The sequence below is a fragment of the Bactrocera dorsalis genome, chromosome 5 (genome assembly GCF_023373825.1).
Source record: "Bactrocera dorsalis isolate Fly_Bdor chromosome 5, ASM2337382v1, whole genome shotgun sequence".
Taxonomy (NCBI): Eukaryota; Metazoa; Arthropoda; class Insecta; order Diptera; family Tephritidae; genus Bactrocera; species Bactrocera dorsalis.
Window position 1 is genome coordinate 62,271,362 of NC_064307.1, and position 27,562 is coordinate 62,298,923.

General features: G+C 25.9%; 1 protein-coding gene across 3 annotated transcripts; it reads left to right on the forward strand.

The window, feature by feature from the left end:
• On the forward strand, positions 1-26,427 carry LOC105229241 (dnaJ homolog subfamily C member 5 homolog). 3 transcript variants are annotated; one of them, XM_011209382.4, is made up of 7 exons: positions 1-278; positions 4,248-4,386; positions 6,664-6,816; positions 7,822-7,953; positions 12,078-12,143; positions 18,781-18,988; positions 23,746-26,427. In XM_011209382.4, exons 1-7 carry the CDS (start codon positions 241-243, stop codon positions 23,766-23,768), a joined length of 759 nt encoding a protein of 252 aa, XP_011207684.1. In that variant the 5' UTR covers positions 1-240; the 3' UTR covers positions 23,769-26,427. The 3 variants fall into 3 exon arrangements, with proteins under 3 accessions (XP_011207684.1, XP_011207699.1, XP_049314987.1); XM_011209397.4 differs by lacking the exon at positions 12,078-12,143; XM_049459030.1 differs by lacking the exon at positions 23,746-26,427 and having other exon boundaries at positions 18,781-18,996.
• The last annotated feature ends 1,135 nt before the right edge of the window (positions 26,428-27,562 follow it).

Here is a 27,562-nt window from a genome sequence, read left to right on the forward strand (position 1 = left end):
TTACACTCTTGTCAAACGCAGGGCGCAGGCGAACGACAAAAGTAGAGTCACTCGCAGCTAGCAATAAGTGCAGAAAATATACAAAAGAATTTTAATTCAGATCGAAAATTCGCGAGAATCAACATTATACTATAAAAGTGAACCCGATTAAAACGTGGACTAAATATTAAACAATACGAATTGTTTAATAAAAGTGTTTTACAAGTTTTCACAAACGCAAGAAATTAACTACAGAACAAAATGAGTGCTGGTGGCATGGGAGAGAAAAGAAAATTGTCGTAAGTAGAGAAATTGGAAGTAACAGCCATTGGCAGCGACCGTGGCCGCGGCAGCGAGTTAAGAACAATGTGTTGGAAAAAGTGATTCTTTTCATAAATAAGAATATGACGTTTGTGGGCGGCGACGGCAAAGCAGCTGCAATTTTTTTAAAGCTTAAAAAACGTTAAAAGAGAATTGAAAATAAATACATGCATATGTTTCGAAGTAGCAGCTGCCTACCGCAGTTACGTCGCAGCGGCGTCGACATAAAAGAAATGGCGAAAAGAGAGCAGCGCGCTGCTGATGCGAACTTTCTTGGCATCGGCGTTGACGCCGACTTTAATTGATTTTCCATACGAATATGCGGTTCTGCATGTTGGCAGAAGTTGATTGCTGGCAAGCTGGCGCTGGGCGAACTGGGTTGTTAAACGGGTGGTCGGGTGGGTGGGTTAACAGTTTGGTTGTTGATGATGGCGCAGATGCGTGTTGCAAATAAAAAAAATTAGGAAAACAAAGTGGATAAGGGATTTCCGAAGGATGCTTTTCAAAATACAATATGAATTACAACAAAAAGCAAGGGTCATGTGAAGTTTTGTTTGTTTTAGGGAAAGAATATGTTTGTAAATTTAAAGCCAAAAATGTGTACTTAAAATGTAAGTAGTATGAGCAAAGTAGAATGCGCGCTATGACACGACTGCTAACTGCAGTAGCAATGGGCAACCTTGGCATTTATAGAAATCGTCATAAATTGTTCTAATTGGGTGGTAGGAAGCAATTACAAGTTGTGGTACTAAAAGTCTCTTGAAAAATCCTAGGCATTCGCACACATAATTGCAGTTATCATATCCGCTAATGATTCCAATTTTGTAGAAAAACTAACGAAATATCGACATATGTTAAGTATTTGGCTGTTTGTTATATATTTTTGGAAATCACTATTTTGTAATTGAATCCATAGTTTTTTTATCGCATATAGCAAGCGAATCGCTTAAATTTCAAACATATTTTGGTGTCTGGTTTCTTATCATATTCTATACCTAATCATTTTGCAGTGGTTTAGTCATTTCTCAGCTATTTGTTTTATTACTTGTTGCTAATATTCGTGTCAAGACTATCACTGTTACAGTGGCTTGTACGTTTGTGTAAAAAAATAAAACAAAAATAAAAGCATTCACGAAAAGATTAGCGTCTAAACAATTGTTGTACTGTTTCGCCTTATCGCTGTTACAGTGTGCGCATCAAATTGCAGATAGAGTGTGGTGAAAAACATCAAAAGCATACAGCAAAATTGTGTTTCTAGCAAACACTTGTCCGTCCAGCCCATATTTGTCTGTGCCATATCGCTATAATCGTTCTAAACATGCGCAAATATGGATATATACATACTTTCATTTATGCTACATATTTACCTCATATATGGTTGAAAAACCCTTGTGTGCTGTGTGGTTAGAATGTAAATTCGTAATTATTTTATTTATTAGTGAAAGAATTCTTTGCATACACACCAACATATAAACAGCAAATGTGTGCTTTTTATGTCAGGTGGTTTGCCAATAACCTTGAACAGTACTTTGGTACTCAAAATCCGCACAGCCTTACGATCTTTGATAAAGTGCGATTAGTTAACGGAAAGCATGCCTAAACCTACTTTTAAACATTTTATTTTTTTGTTACTTGTAGCTGAATTCAAGTGCACTTTAGCTTGTTCTAGTTAGTGCATATCATAAATGTTGTTGACGCAAGTTTAGTGTTTCCACCTGTTGGTTGCTAACTGATGGGGTTAAAATTTTATGCAAATCAAACTCTAAAATACAAGTAGCAAATACGGAAACGATTTGGACATAGAACCATAATTTACCCGCTGATATTTAACTCGGATTGTTTCATATCACCAATAAATATGTGATACAGTACCACAATGAGTTCCCAAAAGTATTTGGTGCACCCACATTTATACATATGTACTTTTATATGCATACATATTTACCAAAATCCACATATCGTACATTAGCAACGCGGCAACCTCTGCAACCATCGACCGCGCTCGTTTCAGTGTCAATGCTACACAACAAGGTCGTGGGCTGGAGGATTAGAGTACGGTAAAAAGGGCGGTACCAGTCATCAATGCCGTCACCAAGGGCTACACATTTCAAGCGTAGAAAAAAAGAAAATTGCAATTGGCGCTGCTGCTGTCGTCGCGTTTGCTGCCACTGCAGCCGTTATTTCAACTTTTCCGCTGCCGCATTCCTTGAATACAACAGCGAGCAGCGCGAGGCGTCCAATCTGCGCAATGCAATAATTTTCTATGGCGTATATGCACATAATTTTAATATATTTATTGTAATAGGCAAGCACGCTGTTGTGGAACCCCCTCCCAGCGCAACGATAAGCAAATTTGCTTTGTATTGTTTGCTTTCTATTTAAGTACAAAACTTTTTATTTGTATGCAAACACGTACAAAAAACATTGCAATTATATTCGTATGTATGTATATATGTAAAAATATAAAAGTATGTTTGCGCTGCAGTGAGTCATCGGGGGACTTCACGAAAGTCTATTTGGCAGCAAACAGACATTTGTGTTACATACACTATGATATAAAGATATGTGCATTATAGTTAAAATTGGTGTAAGAATATATAATTTATTAATTAATATATTAAATTGTGCAATTTGTGTAAAATTTTTTAGAAAACAAGAAAAAACGTTAACTTCTGTTGATCGTTCAGTTAGTAGGCTTTGTGGCAAAATGAATATACCCATTTCAATGTATAAAAATGCAGCAAAGTGTGGCCTTTAATTATAACAAATAATCAAATGGTTTTTGGAATGTCAATAATGTACCTATGTACTTTTTCCAAAATATCATTTTTACAGCTGCACTGCAATGCAATCAATTAAAATTACAAATGTTCCGCATTTTATAATCAAATGGCGCTGTGCATAAAGATAACGTACTCAAGCGTTTTCCACCTGGTGTGTATGCGTTTTGTATTAATTAAGCTGTTACTGCCTCGTGGCTAACTAACTGTGTACCTAAGAATTGAACTATTCTGTGTAAACGCCGTACATAAATATGTATGTGTGTGTTTGTATGGTTGCTTTGTGTTGTTTGAGGCTATAATTAGCCAATATATCAAATATTTAGCACTGATAAGCGTTGCTAATTAAGCCTTTCGCTATAAATTAAAAGAAATCGCACGTTATCGGAACGATGACCTAAGTGTAGTAGTTTCTCAAAATAAGGTATTTACGTACATAAAAGCTCTTTCCCTATAAAATAGTTGCACACGATTATTTATAAATTGAAACAAATGCATTTGTTAGCATTTTTCTACACTTTTCAGTTTTCTTGTGGCTATTGCGGTTAGCAAAGGCCGGTCTACCCCTTGACAAGCGTCTCAATATCATCAATCACATCTGATGCTCATTCGCTGCTTACAATTTTCCATGTGATTCTTTTTTTCTGCCATGCATATTTTGCAATTCTTTATTTTACACTTTGTTTACATTGCATTGTATTTTGATCTATGTTTATACATAAATGCATAGATACATATGCATCAATGTGTATATGTTTTTAGCTATGCTTGCCATGTTTGGGGCATTGTGGGCTAACAAAGCCAGCGTTATGCTGAAAGTCAAGTGCATGTCGTGTACTAGGCTTTAGTTCGTTGTTTGTATGTGTGTGTGTTGCGTCGTGTATGCAAATACTTGTTTTAATTGATTTTATGAATAAACTGTAACGTTGGCAAGTTATTGCCGTGTAGTGGTTAGGGCGCTTTATTGTCTTCAATAAAAAGTATCATAAAATCGTTAATTTATATTGTCGGGATTTCCGTTTCAAAGTCAGAAGATATTCTTGACATGCAGTATGCTTGGAATTTACATGCGAAATATATTTTTTCTTTCCTTTTTTTCAGATAAATATTTACTTAGAAATTTTTTGTTTAAATGCAAATTTATTCAAATTTGCTTTCCATTTCCAGCACATCGGGCGATTCTCTATATCAAATATTGGGACTTCCTAAAACAGCTACGGCTGATGACATTAAGAAGACTTACAGAAAATTAGCACTTAAATACCATCCAGATAAAAATCCAAATAATACCGATGCCGCCGAAAAAGTAAGTTTTATATATGATTTGCAGTTGAAAATAACTGTTTATTTTTAGTTAGAGGTAGATTTCGAAATTTTTGAAAAAAAAAACCTAAAACTTTTTTTCAAAAATATAATTATATTGTGTTCACAAATATTTAGCTAAATATTATAACTGTTGTATATCAGCAATATTATAACTTATCAGCAATTTTTCTTAGCTGAATTAGTAATTTTATTGTATAATGCTAGTTTAATGCTAAATACTTGTTGTTTCAGCTCAATACAAATAAAAATTATTGCGCTGAATTGATAGCAATTATCTTTCTATTGCGCTGTAAAAAAACTTAAATTCCTCTCGAAAAAATTTAAATTTTATTTTAAATCGTAGTTAAGTTAGATGTGGAAAAATAATATTTTTTCTTAGCTGAATTGGTTATTTTATTGTATAATGCTGATTTAATGCTAAATACTTGTTATTTCAGCTCACTACAAATAAAAGTTATTGCGCTGAATTGATAGTAATTATCTTTTTATGGCGCTGAATAAATTTTAAACTCCCGCAATAGTGCTACTTTTAATGATTTGTAAAACAAAAATACTAATTTTTTAAAAGTATGCTCTTAATTGTTGAAATCATATATAAATTATTAGCTGAATTACTGCCAAAAATTCAAAAATTTTTCCCAAACATTAATAAAGTTTGAGGTTGAAAAATAATATTATTTTTCTTAGCTGAATTAGTTATTTTATTGCATATTGCCAGTGTAATGTTAAATACTTGTTATTTCAGCTCAATACAAATAAAAATTATTGCGCTGAATTGATAGCAATTATCTTTTTATTGCGCTGAATACAATTTAAATTCCTCCAATAGTGTTACTGTTAATAATTTGTAAAACAAAAATACTAATTTCTTGAAAGTATTCTCTTAATTGTTGAAATCGTTTATAAAAGATGTGCTGAATTGCTTTTAAAGCGCTGAATTGCTGCTGAAAATTTAAAATTCTATAACAAATAGTAATAAAGTTTAAAGATGCAAACATAATATTATTTTGAATGCTGAATTTGAATTTATAAAAAAATATTAAATTTTGTTGTATTGGCTTAAAAACAGAAATTGTTATAATTTTTGGTATTGAATAGCAATAAGAATGCTGTTAGTGACTTTGTTAGCAATGCATCAAAAATGTATTAAAAGTAACAAAAACGAGTTGAAAAACATTAGTTCAGCTGCGCTGAATAAATGTCAAGTTCTTAATTTGCATATAATAAAATAACCGCCTAAGCCAATAAAGAAAGAGAAATTTACATAGAATTCAATAGAAGCTACTTCTAATTATTTTTAAACTAATACAATTAGTTGCTGAATGATTACATAGTATGTAAATATTACCATATGCATGCATGTGTATTGAAATTTGAAGTTTTTAAACAGCGCTGAATGAAATTTTTGCTTGCAAATGCTAGTGATTCTGAATAAGTTGTTATACATTTTTTCAACATATTTAATCAAATTATAATGCGCTGAATACATATTTGTTGCGCTGAATAAGCAAATACTAGTATTAAATCTGAATAAGTTCTTATACGCTTCTTTAAAACATATTTAATCAAATTGTAATGCGCTGAATACAAGTTTTGTGCGCTGAGTATGAGTAAAATTTCTAATATAAGTCCACAGTAAATATTAATTTATTGTAAGCCATTTCTTATTGCATGAATATTGAAATTTAAAGTTTGTAAGCAGTGCTGAATAGAATTTTTTCTGTCTGCATTTCTATTGTTGGAGCTTAATAAGTTGTTATACGTTGCTTTTAAATATAGTTTAACAAATTACAATGCGCTGAATATAAATTTTGTCCGCTGAATACAGAGTTTGTGCGCTGAATTTGAGACAAGTATCTAATAATGGTTGACCCTGTATAGTAAATTAAAATTTAGAACAAAATATTATGAATGTGATTAATATGAACACAATAAAATGTACATACATACATATGTATGTATATGAAATAATAATTTTGCAATATTATCACATTTTCACATTGGCTTTGGCTGATAACTGCCCTACTGTTTTAAATGCACTTGCGAAATAAATTCCTCTAAGTTAGAATTAAATTATGAGTCAATAGAAATTAATGCGCTGATTAGCAATTGTGTATATATGTGTGTACATGTGTATGTGTTAATCAAAGCTGTGTGCATTTGAAAAATCAGTTATTTTTTGTCGGTTATCCGTTTCTATAGTTTTTCATTTGTTTTGTATAAATATAAATTTCACTTTTCTACTTTTTCTTTACAGTTCAAGGAAGTGAATCGCGCTCATTCTATATTGAGCGATCAGACGAAACGTAATATTTACGATAATTATGGTTCATTGGGTCTTTACATTGCCGAGCAATTTGGTGAGGAGAATGTGAACGCCTACTTTGTGGTGACATCGCCGGCGGTGAAGGTGCGACAAAAAAAAAAAACGAGGATAATTTATAAGAAAAAATATATAAAATAATTACTTGCAGTGCTGAAAAAATGTTTATTATTATTATTTTTGTAATTTACAACCATTTTTTATATTAATTTTTTTTAACTAATATTTTTGTTTATTATAAAGTTTTTTTTATATATTTTTTTTTATTTATTATTATTTTTTTGTAATTTACATCAATTTTTTTGTAAATTTTTTAACTGATATTTTTGTTTTTTTATAAAGTTTTTTTATTTTTTTTTTTTTTTTATAAAGTTTTTTTTATATTTTTTTTTCATAAATTTTTTTTTTTTAGATTTTTTTAATGTTTGATATATTTTTTTAAATATTTGTTTTTTTATCTTGTTTTAATAGTTTATTTTTTATCTTTTTTTAATATTTATTTCTTTTAGATATTTTATTTTTTAATTTTTTTATTATTTTGTATACATTTTTTAATGTTTTTTAATATTTTAATTATTTTTATTTTTTTAAATCGATTATTTTTCATCTTTTTGGTTTAATATTTATTTGTTTTCTTTTTTTATTATTATCTTTTATTTTATTTTAGTTTTTAATTTTTTAAATATTTATTTTTTTACTTTTTATATATTTATATTTTTATTTATTAATTTTTTATTTTATTATTTTTTATTAATTTTTTTTTTTTTTATATTTTTTTTATTTTTGTTTATTTTTTTTAAATCGTTTATTTTTTATCTTTTTGTTTTAATATTTATTTGTTTTTTATTTACTTTTTTTTAATTTTGGTATATATTTTTATTTTATTATATATTTTAATTTTTAATAACTTTGTTTTAAATTTTTTTCAATTTTGTTTTTAATTATTATTTTTTATTGTATTAGTATTTATTTTTTGGTACAATATCATTATATTTGCACTGCCAGTAATTTTATTTATTTTTTAAATATGCTGACAATAAATATATTTCTACTTTTCTCTTTACGCTTAACTAAATATACGCTCTCTTGCAGGCGCTTGTCATTTGCTGCACTATTTTGACTGGCTGTTGCTGTTGCTGCTGCTGTTGTTGTTGCTGCAACTTCTGTTGTGGCAAATTCAAGCCACCAGCGAACGAGTCACACGATCAGTATGCACATTTGAATGTAAGTACCGAAAACTAATTGTAGTCTGTAAAATTGTATATTTTTTACGTTAGTGCTTCCTTTACGCATTCATCACACTTATACTTTGCTCTAATACGGCTGGTGTTTTGTGAAAAAGTGTGTTAGAAATGAAAGGAAATTAAAGAAAAAAAACTAAATTTATGTGTACACCAAAAAAAAAGTACTAAAAAATGACAAAAAGTGTTAGTAATTACTCCAGACACAAAGGTTTTTCTCTCACTCGCTCGCAATACAGAACTCTCCCATTTTTGGCGTGTCGCCACTAACGCACAAGACGCTCATAAAATCAACTTTTGCACGTTTTGTTCTTGTACCGGTTAAATTCATAACGCATCTGCATGCCACGTGCATATACTAACCTCAATTTCTATTCGCTATTTCATATACATCTGTGTATTTTTTGTAATATCAAATGTGCCAAGAGACTTTGGTCACAGTATAATTGCTGCTTAACAGGCACCATTTTCTGCTGCTTGGTATAAATTGTTGTCTTCCCCTCCAACTCCATTTCTTCACTGCTTTTGCTGATACCAACTGCTGATAGTTTCGCCGCAACCATGTGCACACCTAAACTTTTGATGATTTTTGTGGTGCTTCTGCGCTCTTCACCACCTCTTTCATGCCATTGAATTGTAATTACTTTTACCTCCGTTTTATTTTTTACTTTTAAAAGTTAATGGAAATTAATTTCATACAATTTTCATCATTTGCTGATTTTGTTTTGAAGATTACTCTTTGAGTTTGCATGCACTTTTATAAAAAAAAACAACAAAAACAAATGTAGTTGTGTAGCTGTTTCACAAGCAATTAATTGTTACACTAAACCACACTTAAACTCGCGTGTTTGTACGCCTTATGTCCCCCCACACCAGAAGCTTATTGCTCCTAAGGCCATAAAATACCGCTGCAGCAGGTAAGTACAATTCGAATTCCTGTGTTATTTTTTTTTCGGATTTTATTTTTGAACTTTCACTCGTTAGTGTAAATATATATATGAATATTTTGCGTTCACTGGTAGGATGTAGGTTTTTCAGCGCTTTCTGGGTGCTGCCGCCACGTTTTGAAGGTAATCAGAGAATTTTAAGATTATTTGAAATGAAATTTCTGAGTTTGAGTTAGAATTTTTCGTTTGTTGCTTTTTTGTTGGCATAAAAAGGGTTCGGAATGAATAAAAATTATGTACAATTGATTAAAAATTAAAAAGTATTTATTGAAAAAAAAACTGGTATAGTTTGAGTTTATTTTGTTAGGTTTTAATAGACTAACGGAGCCATGGAAGCTGTATAGCGCCTAAAACTATATTATAATATTTTATTTAAGCAAATTTTCTCCAAATATTAAAAAACAATTGGTTATAGTCGAAAATTTAAAGCGAAATCATCTCAATCAAAACAGAATATTTTCGAAAATAATAAAAAGTGCTTTTGAATAAAGATATACATAATTCTATATACTTACATTAATTAATAAAATAGTTATAAAATAAAATATACACCACATAATCATAAGCACCAACAAATTTTTTTATTTAATTTAATTTTTTATTTAAAATTAGTAAAGAAACAATTAGCTCAACCCGCTTTTTAGCCTTAATCTTAATTAACATCAATTATATGCTTACATTTGCACTTAACCAACTTAATTATAGCTTACATTATACGTTTCGAAATTCGAATATATAATTTGCTTTAATTTTTTCGAAATTCTTAATATTTTACTATAATTATAGCTTACATTATACGCTTCGAAATTCGAATATTTAATTTGCTTTAATTTTTTCGAAATTCTTTATATTTTATTATAATTATAGCTTACATTATACGCTTCGAAATTCGAATATTTCATTTTCATTTCTAAAACTTTAATAGTTAAGATTTTTTACGTTTTTGTATCAGCAAGTTACTAAAATTTCATTGGAACTAATTTTCGAAAAACTTTTCGCAAACATTTTGATTTAAATTAAAGTAATTAAAATTTCGCAAAAAAAAATTTCTATCGAAAAAAATTATATATTGCATTTCTAAAAACCTTAAGTGTAAAAATTTTGTTTATTCTCTGATTTTAATGTGGTTTTCGAACTATTTTTCGAAGTTAAATTTTTCGAACATAACTTCTTTGCTGCCAAATATAAATAAATCTTATGATTTTTAAAGTAAATATATACATATGTATATGTATAACGCAATTTCGAAATTCACTGAGCTAATGAAACACCGAAATGAAAAATGGTTTTTGAAATATTATTTTGTTTTTCAGATTTTTTTCGAAGTTACATTTTTCAAACATAAGTACTATATTTAGATTAATCGTACTTTTAAACTTCTAATGAACTAAATTAAAAATGGTTTTCGAATTAAAAAAACAAGAATTGAAATTCAAAAATAGTTTTTGTTGCTTTTCTAACTTAAATTACTCTTTGAACTTTTTTTCAAATATAAATTTTCTCTATATAACTTTTTTACTGCTAATTTGAATTCATCAAAAAAATTAAAATAAAATATAGGCAAATAAAATAATTTCCAAACTTGTCTAAAAATTATATCTATATATAAATGACAATTTGGAAAGAAATTTCGAAATCTATGCTTTTCATTACTTTTTGTTTACTTTTATTTTTTTTTACATGTATGGATTTGTTTTTTACCTTTATTTCGATTATTAGGGTTTTTAATTTATTTTATATTAAGAAACTGTTTAAAATTTAATAAAGTTATTAAACAATTTAGTATTTTTGAGGCATTCCGAATCCTTTTTTCTATTAAATTTAGCATAATGATTATCAAAAACCACGCACGTCTCACAAAATATAAAACGGATTGTAGAAAGTCACTTATTCATAAATAAAAAAAAAATATTCCATAAAATATTATTGCAAAAATTTTTTATTTAATATTATCATTTATTATTTTTAATATATTTTATTTCAAATTTTCATGAAGTTTATTTTTTTTTTATTTGAACCCAACCTAAAAAATAAACAAATACTTTTAAAAGTAAAAATAAATAATTTTTGTATTAATATATGTATGTATATATATTTTTTTAATTTTGTTGAAGTTTTCTTTTATTATTAAAATCCATAAAATGTTACCTAAAATTTTATTATTATGTAGCTTTTAATATTAATGTCCATTACCTAAAAAAAAAATAATAAAAGATAATAAAATAAAAATAATACGTAAAAAAATAGTTATGAATTTCTTTTCCATTACTTCAAAAAAGTTTAAAAAATCCATATATTGCCTACGAATTATATTTTTAAACAGTTTTTTTTTTGTTAATATCAAAACCAATTGCTGCAAAAACATTAAAAAAAATTATTATTAAAAATTACATCTAAAATATAATACAATTTGCATTCCGAAAAATTCTACGTTTTCGAAAATGCGAGAACTCACAGCACTTCACGAAAATCATCAACTCCCTTTTGCTTTGCGTTACTATCATCGCACAAATGCAATCAAAAAGCCCCAAAGAAGTCAAAATTAGCAAATACAAAGCACTGGAGCTTGCTTTTCTTGCACTCAATAAAAGCAAAAACAACTTCATTGAACTTCTTCAAGTATTGCTCAAGTTGGCAACAATTATTACACCCTCTTCACTGTTATCAACAACTTTCCACTTTGCCATCGTTCCGAGCATTTAAATTTCTTCTTCTTTATTTATTTATTTTTTTTTTTAATTAAATATTTTTCACTTTGTAAATGAGCTGCTTCTAGCTCCGCTTCACTTCCCAACTCGGCCTCAAGTCGCTCTATTTGTTCCTATTTTCTTTCACTTCTACTTTCTAACGCTTGACAACCTCACATCACTATTTCACTGCCACAAGCCCTAACCTCTACACCCACTTACCGGTCACTCACACCACTCCTGTGCACTCACTACTACTACTTTTCCTCAAAATACTTTGTTTTCTCTATGAACTGGTGTTCACTTCTTATATTAATATGGTTTTTATTTATTGTATAATTATTATTAGTATTCTTGTATTATTATTATTATTCGTTTACCCTCGTTCGTTTATTTTATTGTTTTTTTTTTGGCTCATACTCAACTTACTCGTAAAAAATACGTTCGATTTGATTTGAAAACTCATGTTGTAGCGTGGCGAAGGGGATAGAGAGCCTAGTGATAATTCAACAAATAGGATACAGTCCACAGCGCATAATGTAAGTAACCCAAATTAAGAAAAAAAGCAAATTCTTCATAAGTTTTGTAAAAAAAAATTTGTAGTTATTTGTTTTTTCAAACCTCTAATTGCCTAATAACTAAATTTATTTCTCTCTATTTTTTGTTGTTGTTTACTGTTTTGGCTGCGCATTAGCTTTTGCCAAATTTTTAATTTTCGCCTTTTTTGCTTTTAATTTGATATTCTTTTCATTTTTTTTTTGAGGCTTTGTTTGGTGTTGGGCTGCATTTGTATGGTGTACTCATAAGCTATTTCTTTCCCATTACACAATTACACAACACTATACTATTTATATACTATATACACTTGTAGTATTATTTATTACACATTATTTATTGTCGTGACACTGTTATCAGTAACTATCTGTATTACTCATTTACAAACCAATATTAGTATTTTTTTCGTAAACATCTATGACATTATACTAACAAAATGTTGTTCGAGACAATGGGTCGTAAAGTAGATAGACTTCCATGATTCCATAACGGTTTTATTGCACGTATTTCATGCAATAAATTCTGACTTGCGTGCTGAAAAGTCTAAACATTTTTTGTTTTTTAGAAAATAGTCAGAAAACACGTTAGTAATAAATTCAGCATATTTTTAAATATATTAATATGGTAACTGTTTTATACAATTTTCAGACCAAAGTAGCTTAGAAAAGTAATTATTTCTGAAAATGTTGGTTAGAAAATTTTCAAAATATTTTGCTAACGATTTTTTAAATATAAATTTATTTAAACTGAAAAAGTAAAAAAAAAAATTATTTTTTTTTATTAAAAAAACATTAAAAAAAAATTAAAAACAGAAATTAAAGAAAATTAAATAAATTAAAAAACATAAAAAAAAATTAAAAAAAATTAAAAAAAAACAAAAAAAAAATTAAAAAAAAAATTTTAAAAAAATATTAAAAAAAAAAAATTAAAAAAAAATTAAAAAATATTAAAAATTAATAAAATTTTAAATTATTAACAAAAATTAAAAAAAAAATTAAAAAAAAAATTAAAAAAAAAAATTAAAAAAAAAAAAATTAAAAAAAAATTAAAAAAAAAATTAAAAAAAAAAACAAAAAAAAATGGAAAACTTTACTAAAAATGTTACACTGGTTCGTTTCAGTAACATATAAATTTTATTAATGGCTATTTATAAAAAATTCAGTAAAAGTTTGGTTAGAAGATGTCTCTCTTCAAAAAAATTTGTTTACAAAATTCTTAACAAAGTGATGTTACAAAAAGTAACTATTTCAGAAAACATAAGTTAAGTTTTTTAGAAATATTTTATTAGTATTATAATAGAAACTTTTGGCTGAAAAATTCGTTAAAAATGTTACACTGGTTCTTTATAAAAATTTCAAAATTTTTTTAACGACTATTTTTTAAAAAAAATTCAGTAAAAGTTGGGTTAGAAGATGCATTTTCTTTAAATGGATGGGTTAGAAAATACTCTAAATATATTGCTGACAATTTCTTTATAGAAATTTCAGACATAGTTAGGTTAGGAAAAGTCCTTAAGTTAGATTAAGACATTTTTGAAAATATTTGAGAAAAAATATTTCATAAAATTTGGTGGAGAAATATTTGTAACGGTTCTTTATAAAAATTTGGCCAGCAGTTAGGTTATAAGATCGATTTTTTCGGTAAAGTTTGATAACAAAATTTTTAAAATATTTCGTTAACGGTTTCCTTATAGATATTTGGGATAAAATTAGATAACGAAAAGTATTTTCTTCAAAAAAGTTGGGTTAAGACATTTTCAAAATATTTTACGAAAGGTTTCATAAGATTTCAATGGTAAAACTACTAAAAAGTTTGGTTAGGAATTTTTAAAAATATTTGTCTAACGTTTTTTTTTATAAATATTTCCAAGAAAAGTTTGATTACGAAGAGTATTTTTTTTCAAAAAAGTTAGGTTAGAAAAATCTTAAAATTAAATTTGGTTAAAAAAACTCTAAAAATAGTTTAATAACTATTCTTCACAGATATTTACGACAAAATTTAGAAATTCAGCATACTACAATATTTGGTATTTTTAGTATTTTTTATTCATATACACAATAATTATAAATCTTACTAAGCTGTTGTAACTGTAACAGAATTTCTTGGTTGCGTGAATGTGCTTCTCTAAGTCTTCTCTAATAAATAACTTCCATACATCTCCGTCTGTGATAAACAATTTTTAGTACAAATATCGAAGCAATTATGTTTTAGGACAAAACACAAAACAAAAGTCGGTATATTAATAAATTTCGACAGTTGAGCATAAAGTAAGCGAAAATTGTTTTTGTGACATCGAACTATCACTGAGCTGAGAAACAATAAAGCAAAAATTTTCAAAATTTTTTACATACAACTTTTTTTTAACCAGTAAAATGAACAAGTCAACCATAAAAAATATTAAAAAAATTAAAATAAAAAATAAAAAATAAATAAAAAAAAATAAAAAAAAAATAAAAATAAAATAAAAAAAAATATAAAAAAAATATAAAAAAAAAATTAAATTAAATTAAAAATAAAAATAAAATAAAAAAAAAATAAAAAAAATATAAAAAAAAAATTAAATTAAATTAAAAATAAAAATAAAATAAAAAAAAAACAAAAAAAATTTTTTAGAAATATTAATTTTTTAATGAAAAAAAAGAAATACATATTTTGTATTTGATTATTTTTGAATTTTTTTTTCATATATCTTTCACTAAATTTCAAATCCAATCACATTCATCAGTTACAGGCATCTAAAAAAAAAGAAAAAAAACTAGATATAAAAAAAATCACAAACACATACAACAAAACATAAACAGTTATGTATCAGCTATGTATGTTGCTTTAAATATTGTCCCTTCTTTTCTAATTTCCCTTATTTGTTTCCCTTCTCACTTTTCAATTATATTGCTCGTTTAGTTTTTGTCATTCTGTTTTAAAAATTTCAAATTATATTTTGGTGTAAACTAAATTTATGTTTTATACTTTGTTTTTTGATTACACTTAGCCAAATCAACAACCGTAATGGATCCAAAAAATGCGGGATTTTAATTTATAAAATATTGTATTTGTGCCAAGAAAATTATGAATAAAATATAAATTCTATTATGAATAAAGAATATATACTTAAGTATATTTAATTCAGCAAAACAAAATTAATTATCGACAATTTGCATTTATATCAAGCATATTATAAAGGTGAGATGCGGCTTGTAGGTTTTTGTAGTAATCATATATTAATATATAAGTGAGTGAATAAAATGTATAGTAAATATAAAAAATCAGCAATCAAAAGTCAGCAACATTTTTAGTCGTGTTGAGTGGTTAATTTTGTGTTTTCTTTGGTAAAACTAGCTAAATTCTTACATGAAAACAAAACGAAGTCCATTTGTACTAAATATTAATATTCAATTATAATTATTATTGTTTTACTTTTTTATTTGTGATTTTTAAAAATTAATTTTATATTTTACGAAATAACTTTTTTTAATATTCTTATACTATATATTTTATTTTTTAATTTTTAAAAATTTAATTTGATGTTTTATTAAATTATTTTTATTAAAATTTTATTGTATTATAAATTTAATTTTTTATGTTTTACTAAATAATATTTTATTAAAATATATAAACATATATTATTTAATTTTTTTCTTATTTTAAAAAATTTATTTTTTATGTTTTTCTAAATAAAATGTTATTATTTTACAATTTTTTTTTTTTAATTTTTTGTTTTTGATTTTTTTAAATTTATTTTTTATGCTATAAATTTTCGTTTATTTCTATTTGAAGTTCTTAAATATAAAAATATGAAAGTAAATCATTATTTTTCGTAATCATTAAGAACTTCTAATCTTTTTATTTTTATATTCTTGCAACATGCTGCTACAGAATATAGTAGCTTAGTTCACCTGAAAATAATCGAGATATAACATATATAATTGAAAAGTTCCAGGCCTAACATAGTAAAGCACATTTTAGCGGCAAATTTGAAAAGTCCCCGGCCTACCGTAGTAAAACACATTTTTGTAGCAAAATTCTGGCCTTCAAGGGCGATACACTGATTATAGCGACTCTTCAACTGTTCAACATCAATTAAGTGGCACGATTAGTCGTTTGCTTCAAAACCAGCCTCAGTTTCGGCGAAAATTAAAAAAAAAATTGAGAACAGCAAATATGTGCTGGGAGCCAGATCTGTAGAATACGGTGTATGCCGAAGCAAGTCAAAGCGCATTGCATGGATTTTTGCCAACATTTACACTGACTTGTGTGACTTCTTCAAATGCAGCTGTTTTTCAACGATTCGTTCTTCAATTGGTCCAATAACGCTATGTAATAGTCGCTGCTGATGATTTTTTCTTTTCCAAAGCAGTCGATGAGATCGCGCTGCACTTACTTTACACAGAAGGATATCGGCCATATTTAGTATATGGTCATAGCTTGGTATTTCCATATCCCAGTGTGAAAAAGAGCGTGCAGTCCCCTAGTCCGCCTACTTCTCATATAACATAGTGTTATTCACGGCTGTTGTTTAATCTAAAAGTATAATAAAAGTATTGTTAAGATTAGTATTTTTTGTGCAATCTGCCATTAGTCAAGTAAACCCTTAAATATAGATAAGATTTTTAATATAGATGCTTTGAGCGCCTAAAAGTATGCTACATTTTTCAAGTATATATATGCAATTAAATAGTTTCTAATATTAACGGATAACGTTGAATCCAAAACCGCATTTTAACCGTATCTGATTGATAATGTCCCAGTTTGTTGGGGTCTTTCAATATTTTGTCTTGTAATGTCCAAGTATATAGACTTGAGAAAATTTAAACCAGTCATTATCTACAAGTATATTTAGAAATTTCGAAATTTTCGATATCGAAATAAATTGAGTTATTTTATGTATAGTTTTGAATTTGTTTTGGTACGGATTTGTATATTTCCAGAACTAAAGAATCAGAAGTTGCTATACCTTTTTGGAGTTGAAAATAGGCGGTAATGGAATTTTTTTCGACTGCGATAAATTTGAAACTTTTGTTAATAACTTTGAATAGTAATATTATTTTTCATGAACATTTTTTCGGTTTCGAAAAATTTGTTCGAGCTAAATAGCAGATAAGCTATAACATATGTATATGTACATATATACATACATACATACATACATATGTATGTAGATATTTTAAAATTATTATTTTTTTGATTTCGGAAAATTTTATTTTAACTTTTTCTCGATTTCGAAAAATTTTAAAGTTTTGTTAGAAATTAAATTTTTTTTCGGATTCGAAAACTCGTTCGAGCTGACAACGTATACCTTCTAAATATTCTAAATTTGAAGTAAGATATAAGCAACATATTTTCTTCGATTTCTAAAAGTTTATTCGAATTGCTTGCAGTGTGATTTTTTTCTCGAATTCGAAAAATTTTAAGGTCTTTTTAGAAATTTGGTATAGAATATAAGTCATTTTTGGATTCGAACAATGCGTTCGACCTTAATGGCAGCGCGTACCTCAAAATAATCTAAATTTGAAGTAAGGTATAAGCGAAAATTATTTTTTTCGATATCGAAAAATTTATTCGAATTGTTTTGCAGTACGATTTTTTCCCGATTTCGAAGAATTATAAAGTCTTGTTAGAAATTTGGCTTATAATATTGCCATGAATATTTTTCGGATTCGAATCGCAGCGCCTAAATCTAAATGTTTTAAATTGATTATATATTACTTGAATTAGAACATTTCGTACCTCAAATGCTATTCAGTTCAAACGAATTTTTCGAATTTCGAAATTATTTTTTCGATATCGAAACTTTTTTTCGAATTCAATAACTAAGTGTACCTCTCGGACAAATTTTTCGAATTTCGAAATTATTTTTTCGATATCGAAACTTTTTTTAAAATTCAAGAAAAGAGTGTACCTCTCGGACAAATTTTTCGAATTTCGAAATTATTTTTTCGATATCGAAACTTTTTTTCGAATTCAACAACTGAGTGTACCTCTAAATGTTAGAAATCTGTAGATTTTTGATTACAATATAAAATAAATTTTTCTATTAGTTATTTTTAAAATTTAAAATACTTATAGTTTTCATTAAATTGTGGAGCATAATTTAACTAGAAAGTATTTAAGCGAATTCGTTTTTTTATGTGTAGTTTTTTAGTATTAAAATAAATAAAGTACTGATATTTCTGCCAAAATTTTATCAGATAGTTTATTTAGAATGTGTCCAAATTTTTCGAAAATTATTATTAAGTAGAAAGTGTGTAATTTGTTTTGTCTATTCAATATTTTTGATTATTTGGATTTTTTTCGATATTTTCATTAATATTTCTTTCCAAATTTTCGAAAATAATTTTTCTGTAGAAAATGTCTGAAATTTTTTTACGCTCTATTCAATGTTTTTGTTTATCTGTCTGTTTACATAACTACATAAATTCATTGAAACATACAAACAATCATTTTAACTTCAAATCTTTCGCAGTCTTTCCCTACATTTGTTCTCTACTCATTAGTTCTAATATTAATTTTCGAAATTCTCATTACCTTTCACCAATATAAATAATAATATATGTACTTTATATTCTTTAGTAGATTAAACGACTAATCAACTTCGTTTTCTTCATTATTTTTCGTACATTCCAGGAGGACGCCGATTTGGATGATGTAAATTTGGGCGGCGGTTCCAATAATCAACCATCCGGCCTGGCCAGCAGCGGTATACCGTTCGCGATGCCACCACCACCACAAGCCGCCGGCGCCACTGGCGTGAATCCATTCACAGGCGCACCAGTTGCTGCTGCAACAGAGAATACATCGCTCAACGCTACAGAACAGCCGACATATACGCCAGGTATATAAGACAAATAAAAAACAAAACTATTTTAGTGTTTAAAATTACTAAGAAGAATAATTAAATACAACAACAACAACAACAAAAAATTACAAAATAACTATAATGAAGATTTGAAACGAAAGAAATGTGCAGAAAACATATGCATAAATAAATATATGGTATAAATATATATACATATATAAATAACAATGATGCTGCTACTTCGAATATGTTGAAGATGTTGCTAATTTAAAACGTTAATATGGTAATTAATTACGTTAACTACAAAGCTACATACTTACTTGCATATATTTGGAAACATTGATGTTGTTGTAATTTGTTTGTTGGCGAACTTGTTGGAGTACGCGTGAAAGGGAAGTAGAAAAAGTGTAATACGCCTGCGCAGCATAGAGGGAAATCAGTCAGTATGCAAAAAAAATATATATACAATAACAACAACAAATATGAAAATATGTAATTCACTGCTCCGCCGTTTCCTTTTTGCTCCTTTTGTAACAGTCACACTCACTCCCATACACACACATCCACACACACACACTAATATGCATTACAACAAATTATATTAATAACTGTACTTATTTATACATATATTTAAATACAAATAGGTAAATACATATGTACTTAATTACCTTCCTATTACATATATGTACATGAGTAGGTATATAATATGCTATGGCTGCTTAAAAAAAATATAAAATTGTATTCATATTTGTTCTAGTTTAAGATTATTAAATAAATTGAAAATAAATTAAATTCCATTGAAAAAAAAAACAACAACAATTATTGGTGTGGTGGCTTTTTGTTTTGTTTTTGCATAAAATTCATGTTCATCTGCAAAGGGCACATAAACTACAAGCCTTAAGGACCAACGAACTAAAATGTGTTTCAACTTAGCAAACGAGAAATTCAACTAACACACACAAACACAATACATACACACACGTACACACACATTTATATATAACTGTTTCATCGTTACACTTAAAATTACTTAAATTTAGCTTGTTCATTGTTTGTGCGTGTGTTTCCTTAGCAATATTGTAGCGTTTCGAAAGTTAAAGTCTAACTGTATTTTAGTCTAGTCTTATTAGAATTTTCATAAAATTTCGCATACTCAACTCAAACATAATATTTTGCAGCTCATGTATATTTATATAACACACATTAATGTATTTAAAAATTCTTAAAATAAAGCAAATTTTCTTGAAAAACTTTTTTTGAGTTGTGCACCTAACCTAAAAATAAAAATTTGTGTATGAAGTAAACAAAATTTTTTTATTCAGCATTAAAATTGAATAATTACAATACATAATCAACGAAATTATTGCTCTCAATTCACTTCGTTAGATTTTCGAAAATAAACTGTTGCAAAGGCAAATTTAGATTTCCACGCATATGCAGACCCAAACACTCTCTGTACCAAACCCGAATTTAAGCGGCATAATTCTTTTTTTGAGAGCTATTATAACACTTGAAATTTTATTTATACGATCTTAAACGCATTCGTTTGAAATCGATAACCGTAATCTTCGAAAATTTTTGAAATTCAAGTAAATTCTATGCACCCTTAAAATTAAAAATCATTATGTTCGAAATTGCAATATTCAAATAAACTGTATAATTTTTTTTTTAACTGTATAGACCATTAAATTTGTAAATCAAAACGTTCGAAAAGTGTTTAAAATTCAAAATGAGATATGTGGACCTTTAAAATTGATATTCATAATGCTCGAAATTTAAAACAATAAAAAAATTCTTAATCTTCGAAAAAATTTTAAATTCAAATAAATAGACCATTTAATTCGAAAAACAAAATGCTCGAATTTTTTTTTAAATTCAAAATAAACTATGTGGACCTTTAAAGTTGATATTTGTCATGTTCGAAATTTAAAACAAAAAACGTCTTAATGTTCGAAATTTTTTTATATTCAAATAAACTTTGTGGACCATTTTATTTGAAAATCATGATGTTCGAAAACATTAAGAATTAAAATAAACAATTTAATTTATATTCGTAATGTTCGAAAACTTTCGAAAATAAAAATTTTTAATGTTCGAAAGTTTTTTAAATTCAAATTAATCATTAAATTTGAAAATCGTAATATTCAAACTTTTTCAATATTCAAATAAACTATATGAAATTTTATAAAAATAACCGGAATGGACCATTAAAGTTGAAAATCACGACGTTCGAAATTTTTTTAGAATTGAAATTCAACTATGTGAGCTTTTAGAGTTGATATTCATAAAGTTCGAAATTAAAAAAAAAATAAATATTTTTTTTTTAAATCAAATAAACTGTATTTATCATCCATTCATTACATTTGAAAATCATGATTTTCGAAAGGTTTTAAAATTAAAATAAACTATTTGCTACTTTAAAATTTAAATCCATTATGTTCGAAAATGTTTAAAAATAGAAATTCTTAGTGTTTGAAAATTTTTTTAATTGAAATAAACTATTGCCCGATTCATTACATTTGAAAATCATGATGTTCGAAGGGTTTTAAAATTAAAATAAACTATTTGGAACTGCAAAATTTAAATTTATTATGTTCGAAAATATTAAAAAAAAATTGCATTTAAGACTTTGAAAGTTTTTTAAATTCAAATTAACCATAATCTTTGAAAATAATAATGTTCACAAAATTTTTAAAATTCAAATAATTTTAATTCATAATGTTCGAAAAAATTTTAAACTCAAATTTTATGTACAAATGTCTATGGAATATTACAAAAGAGAAGATATGAAATAAATTGTAAAATTTTTTAAATATTTTAAATATTTATTAAAGCACGCTATTAAAGGTTGTAGCAATTTTTATTTACCTTTTATTGGTTATCATTTAAAATATATAATTTAAGTAGTATTTATCACATAACAATATACAAAATATTTAAAAATAAATTCACATTACTCCACACATCAGTAGTACCATTATTCATACATACATATGTATGACAAATTATTTGTCAATTTATGGCGTTGCCATCGTACAACAAATATTTAGATTCTAATCATGACATTTTTTATGATAAATCATGTTAGTTCGAATATTTATATATATGTATGTATATACATATATGTATGTATTTATTTTTTAGATGTATGTTACATAAACTCAATATTTCAAAATTTTCAAAAACATCATAAATGTACAACATTTTTAATAAAGAATGCTCGCATTTCATACTACATATAAGTGGCGTTTTATCATTCATTATTCATTTCTCACTAAAGGAGCTTTGTTGCAGTACGACTTGCAATAATACTTTTATTCGAAATTTAATAAAAACAATTGTGATGAATTTCGAAAACTCATAAAATCAATTTTTAGCCATATTTTGAGGCTTTTTTAATTTTTATGTCATTGCTGGTGGTTAGTTTTGCTGAAATGTAATGTTCGAAATTTTTCGAAGTTTAAAAAATATAAAAATTTAAATTTATTAAAAACAATTGTGATGAATTTCGAAAACTCATAAAATCAATTTTTAGCCATATTTTGAGGCTTTTTTAATTTTTATGTCATTGCTGGTGGTTAGTTTTGCTGAAATGTAATGTTCGAAATTTTTCGAAGTTTAAAAAATATAAAAATTTAACAATTATGCTTTAAAATATCCTTTTTCGATTATAGAAATTCGAAAATGAAATTCTCTGCCGATTTAAAAATAAAAATTTGAATTCGAAAATCATGCAAATAGTTTTCGTATCTTTCACATACAATTTTAATATTCCTCATATTTTCTATAGTACTTTTATCCAAAATTTAAAACAATTTTTTTATTCATACATATGTTATTGCTGTTGCTTAATATTTTATGTGCTGTTTACTTTCGAAAAATAATCTAAATATACAATAGTGGAAATTAAGCTCTAAAATATACTTAACGCCACAATTAACGAAATTCTAAAGTGAATCTACGAAAAAGCATGGGAAATTGAAGATTATTCTTGTATTCTTCACTTTAATTATTAGTATTCTTCATATTTTTTATACTCTCGCAACAAAGTTGCTAATTTTGTAGTACTGTTGTGTTCGAAACAAATTTCGAAAGTATACAAACCCAATTTTAACAATTTTTCGTCGTTTGTTTTGTTCTTATTCCATTAGCGATGTTTACTTTTGCCGCATTTAAATGTTCGAAAATTTTCGAAGTTTAATAATTTGCAATTTTGCTTTCGAAAATAAAATTTTCCGCTTTATTTACAAAAAAATTGTGAATTCGAAGATTATGGGCATAGTTTTTATATCATTGACATACAATTTTGTACTTTCAAAGGCATCTGAATAATTAAAATATTTCATTATTCACTTAATTCGAATATAATCCAAACGAAAAGATTTGTCCTGGTGACTTTTAACAATTTTCAGATGCGTTAATTTGAAAGTTATGAAAACTCGTTAGTTTCGAGTTATTTTATTTATGCACTTTTTCAGCCATATTCGAATAATTAAAAAATCATCACTTATTCCATTGAATTTCGGTAAAATTTTCTAACTTAACTTAGCACTTTTTTTGCTATATTGAAATTATATACATATATTTTTTATATTTGAATATATGTACATACATTTTAGCATTAATATTTATTTATCTATATTTTTAATCTATATGAAATATACAAATTATTAATTATTATAGAAAATTGTAATTTCTGCTAAATCGGGGTGGCTACTCTACATATTTATTTTGCCGCTTAATTATTTCAAAACATATTTATGTAATTCATCTAATTTATATTTTTCTTTTAGATATGGTACACCAAAAATATTAGACGCATTCAGCAACAAAAACAAAACAATCAGTTATCAGAAATAATTTGCGCAAATCAAGCTTCATAACAGCTGACGTCCATCAACTTTACACATTCAATTAGAAAAAAACATTTTGTTTTGCCAAATGCATATAAATACCGCAAAGCTAAAAGAACACACAAAATTATTTCTTATTATTAAAGCACATTTCACACTTCATTTTACATATAAATGTAGTACATGTGTGTAAATGACCTTAAACTGTATTGTGATTTTCGAACTACATAATTTTCCTTTTATTTTTGCTATTTTAATTACTTATATATTTTTAAAATATGAGAAATGTTTAGTTTGTAAAAAACCAATAATTTAAAGGGTATGCTTTAGCAAACATTGAGGCAATTAAGGAATTAGTTTACAGAAATGCTTAGAAGCATGCGTAAGTGGTGTTCGAAAAAGTGAAAATTGTATGAAAAGAAGCTTATAACACATAATTATTTGATTGGATTGCTGTAAACGCATATGTATAACCTTGATATTCCATAATATTTATTAGTTGTAGTACAGCTTTGTTTAATTATTTCAAATCAGTTGCGAAAATAGTTGTAGACACATACATATATAGATTTACTCCCACATAAGTGTATTTTGTAATATAAACCGAAATTTTTTTGAAAGCCATAGTTAAATAACATATTTCGAATTTTCGAACTTCAAATATACACAATGTATTTTATTTACATGTCCTTATGTTTTTGCAATTTAATCCGAAAATTTTAAAAGCCATAGTTAAATAACACGTTTCGAATTTTCGAAAATCAACATTTCGAAAAGTAAATTCTGAATTTTCTTTTCCAAATTAATCTGGAAATTGAAAAAAAAAAATTTGTAACACTTTTAGAAATTACACATTTCGAATTTAAAATTTTCGAACTAAAATGTTTGTATTTTATTTACATACTAAAAATTTCGAAATTCGAATTCTGAAATTTTCGAACTAAAATTTTCGTTTCTAAAAGTTATATTATGTTTTTTTCGTTTTAATTGACCAAATTTTAGATTACCTTTCAATACAGCGCCGACTTTCATATTATATAAACTTTTTATTTACATATGTATGTACATATGTACATATTCTTATGTTCTTAAATTTAAACTGAAAATTTAAAAGGCCGTAATTACAACAGTGTTCAAAAATTCGAACTTCGAATTAAAAAATTTCGAAATTCGAATTCTGAAATTTTCGAACTTAAGTTTTACTTTCTAATTGTTATATTCTTATGCTTTTTTCGCTTTAAAAAATTTACAAACAAATTTCCGTTTACCTTTCAATACAGCAGCGACTTTCATTTAAATATTTTTAATAAAAAATTGCAATTATTAATTATACACATACTTAATACACTATGGTATATAATCAGTAAAAGACAATGCGCTGTGTGCTGCTTCCTTTATTAAATGCTTACATACATATGTATGTAACTAGTAAAATTTTGTGTGTCACTTTTTCGCAAATTTGCTTTATGCAGTTGAAAAAAAATGGGTTTTACAAAATTTTTATATACAAAGTATTAAAATTTAATTTAATTAAAAAATTATTGATTATTATACCATTTTTAAAATTGATTTATAAAACTTAAAATATTGTGGAAAAGCCATATATTAGCTTAGAAAGTTAGTTTAAAAATTATTTAAAATTTTTCTCAAACCAAAAAAATAATTAATAAAAATTAAAGAAAAATAAAAAATTCATATATTAAACAAAAAACAACGCAGTAATTTTAATTTTTAAGTGGAATAAAAAGCTGAATTTTATTTAATTGTTTACAAAATTTTAAAATAAATTTTTTTTTCTAAAAATATTTTGTGTTAAAAAAAATAATTTAACAAAAACATATAATTTTGTTTAAATTAAAGTGTTTTTCGGTAACTTTTAATATTTTTATCGGTACTTTGGGTTTATCTAGCTATCTATCTTATAAGATTCGCAAAAATTTATTTGTCTTAAATAACTAAAATTTCAAAATTTTTTAATTAAAATGTTTTTAAAAAAATTAATTAAAAATTATTTAATAAAAATGTAAACACCCTGACACTTGACGAAAGAACTTTGTATTATTTATTTAGTTTCAAAAAAATTTCAAAATTTTTTTAATTAAAAACTTTTTTTTATAAAATTAATTAAAAATTGTTGAATAAAAATTAAAAACCCCCGACACTTGTCATATTCTATACATACAAATACATTTTTGTTGCTATAAACTACCTTAATTGTATTGTATATAAAAGTACAGTAATTAAATGTGTATACAAAACAAAAAATACAAAAAAACAAAACAAAAATTTAAAAATATCTAAAAAATTGCAAGCAGTAGTTTATAATACAACAAATTTAATATGAAATAAAACTAACTACTTTAGAAAACAAATTAAGAAAAATTGCAAAAAAAATACAAAAAACAACAACAACAATATTTTATGTTTAGTAGCTACAGAATGCTGATGTTAGTGTTATATAAACCAAAATACGACGAAACCAACAAAATGATATTCCAATGAACTACAATACATACACAAATGCATACAAACATATATATACATACATACATATTTTATGATAATATCTACTTAAAGTAATATAATAAAACAGTGCTATACTATGTAAATGACATACACACACATACATATTTGCAGTTAATTTCAATCGTTACAATAAAATTGCATAAAATATTATAAAAAAAATCAATTTGAAAAAAATATATATATCACTTGACAAATGAGAAAATATGCAAAAAACAGTTTCCATTACACCGTTATGTTGTGAGTGTAGAGCTTTCGTGATTGTAACAGATGCTAAAGTTTTACACTCAAAGAAAAAACTTGTAAAAACGGCTGTAAGGCACTAAGAGCGGATTAAAAAAATGTGCAAAAAATTTAAAAAAGTAAGTTGGAAACACTTGCAGTTAGCAAATATTATTTTTTTGCATTTTGATTTTCAAAGCTAAATCTAACTGTAAAGGCGTTAATAATGCAAGAGCGCAAGCAAAGTAAGTACACTAGCATATTTTAATAACGGCGAACTGTTATTACATGAACAGACTTGTAAAAAAACACTACTACAGTTGACTACAGTTGATTTCCAGTATAGTATTAATATGTAGTTCTCAAAAAGTATAAAAATAATTATAATAAATAAAAACAATTTATCCAATTCCTAAACAGTACTAAGGGTGGAAAAACATTCAAGCGAACACAATATTTTATATTTTAAATAGATAGCCTAAAAAATAAAGAATTAGTAGACCTTCAGTGAACCTGTTGCAATATATTCATGTATATTAGCATATAAAAATTACTATAGTTTCTTGAATCATCTCAAAAATGTTTTTCAGTCAACAAATTTTCCGAGAGCCAAAAAAAAAATATTAAACGCAAAGCGCACGTCCAATGTCCAATGGGTGCAGAAAATTGTACCTAACTACAGTACAGTCTTAGAAGAAAATACTTAATAGTATATACTTGAATTGCTGAATAGACTAATTTTTTTTTATATCTTTAACATGTATAAATTGAAAATTTTATGCTTTAAAAATTATTTTTATTTAATTTCGTGATTAATTTCGTTTAATATTGGTGGGATTAAATAAAAAAAATTAAAAAAAAAACAGTAAAACGTTAGTTTTTTTTTAATTCTTTTTTTTTAATTAATTTTTAAATTTTTTTCTCAGTTTTTAATAATTTTTTTATATTTTTAATTAATTAGTTTTTTTTTAATGTTTTACTAAATTATTTTTTATTTTTTTTTTTAATGTTT

Bases quoted from the DNA above. Each gene is read 5' to 3' on its own strand.
- LOC105229241 (XM_011209382.4), top strand. From the start codon at position 241: ATGAGTGCTGGTGGCATGGGAGAGAAAAGAAAATTGTC. The intron at 279-4,247 runs GTAAGTAGAGAA...TTCCATTTCCAG, and splicing joins GGAGAGAAAAGAAAATTGTC to CACATCGGGCGATTCTCTAT. The intron at 7,954-12,077 runs GTAAGTACCGAA...CTCATGTTGTAG, and splicing joins ATCAGTATGCACATTTGAAT to CGTGGCGAAGGGGATAGAGA.